Source organism: Acanthisitta chloris, unplaced genomic scaffold (assembly GCF_000695815.1).
Source record: "Acanthisitta chloris isolate BGI_N310 unplaced genomic scaffold, ASM69581v1 scaffold43267, whole genome shotgun sequence".
Taxonomy (NCBI): domain Eukaryota; kingdom Metazoa; phylum Chordata; class Aves; order Passeriformes; family Acanthisittidae; genus Acanthisitta; species Acanthisitta chloris.
In genome coordinates, this window is record NW_008681768.1 from 1 (window position 1) to 307 (window position 307).

General features: G+C 38.8%; 1 protein-coding gene across 1 annotated transcript in view; it reads left to right on the forward strand.

Annotated features, from left to right (window-relative positions):
• Positions 1-177: 177 nt before the first annotated feature.
• LOC103805548 (DNA polymerase kappa-like) overlaps positions 178-307 on the forward strand; it is a gene marked incomplete at its 5' end in the record, with an annotated part of 2,818 nt that continues 2,688 nt past the window's right edge. Inside the window, one exon of the mRNA XM_009078203.1 lies at positions 178-303. Within this exon, the coding sequence (XP_009076451.1) occupies positions 178-303 (126 nt within the window). The remainder of the gene's footprint in view (positions 304-307) is intronic.

A 307-nucleotide genomic window follows, 5' to 3' on the forward strand; every position in this document is an offset into this window, starting at 1 on the left:
AATATCAGAGCCAAGTGTTTATGTCTGATAAACTCGTATAGACCTTGTGATCCATTGTTGGCATTTGCAGGTAGTGAGATAATTACACTGTTATTAAGTGCACCTCAAAGGTGTTAGTAAGGAATTAGTGTCAGGTTTTCACAAAGTGGTTGTTACAAGTTTGTTTTTCTTCATTAGGGGTACGAGTCTCAGGATTTCTAAGCGAAGAAGAGAAGAAGTACCAACAGAAGAGCATTACAAGTTTCTTAAAGTCAGGAAAAGAAATTGATCTCAGGCTTCAGCCAGGGAAGTCCAGCCAAGAGTGTTT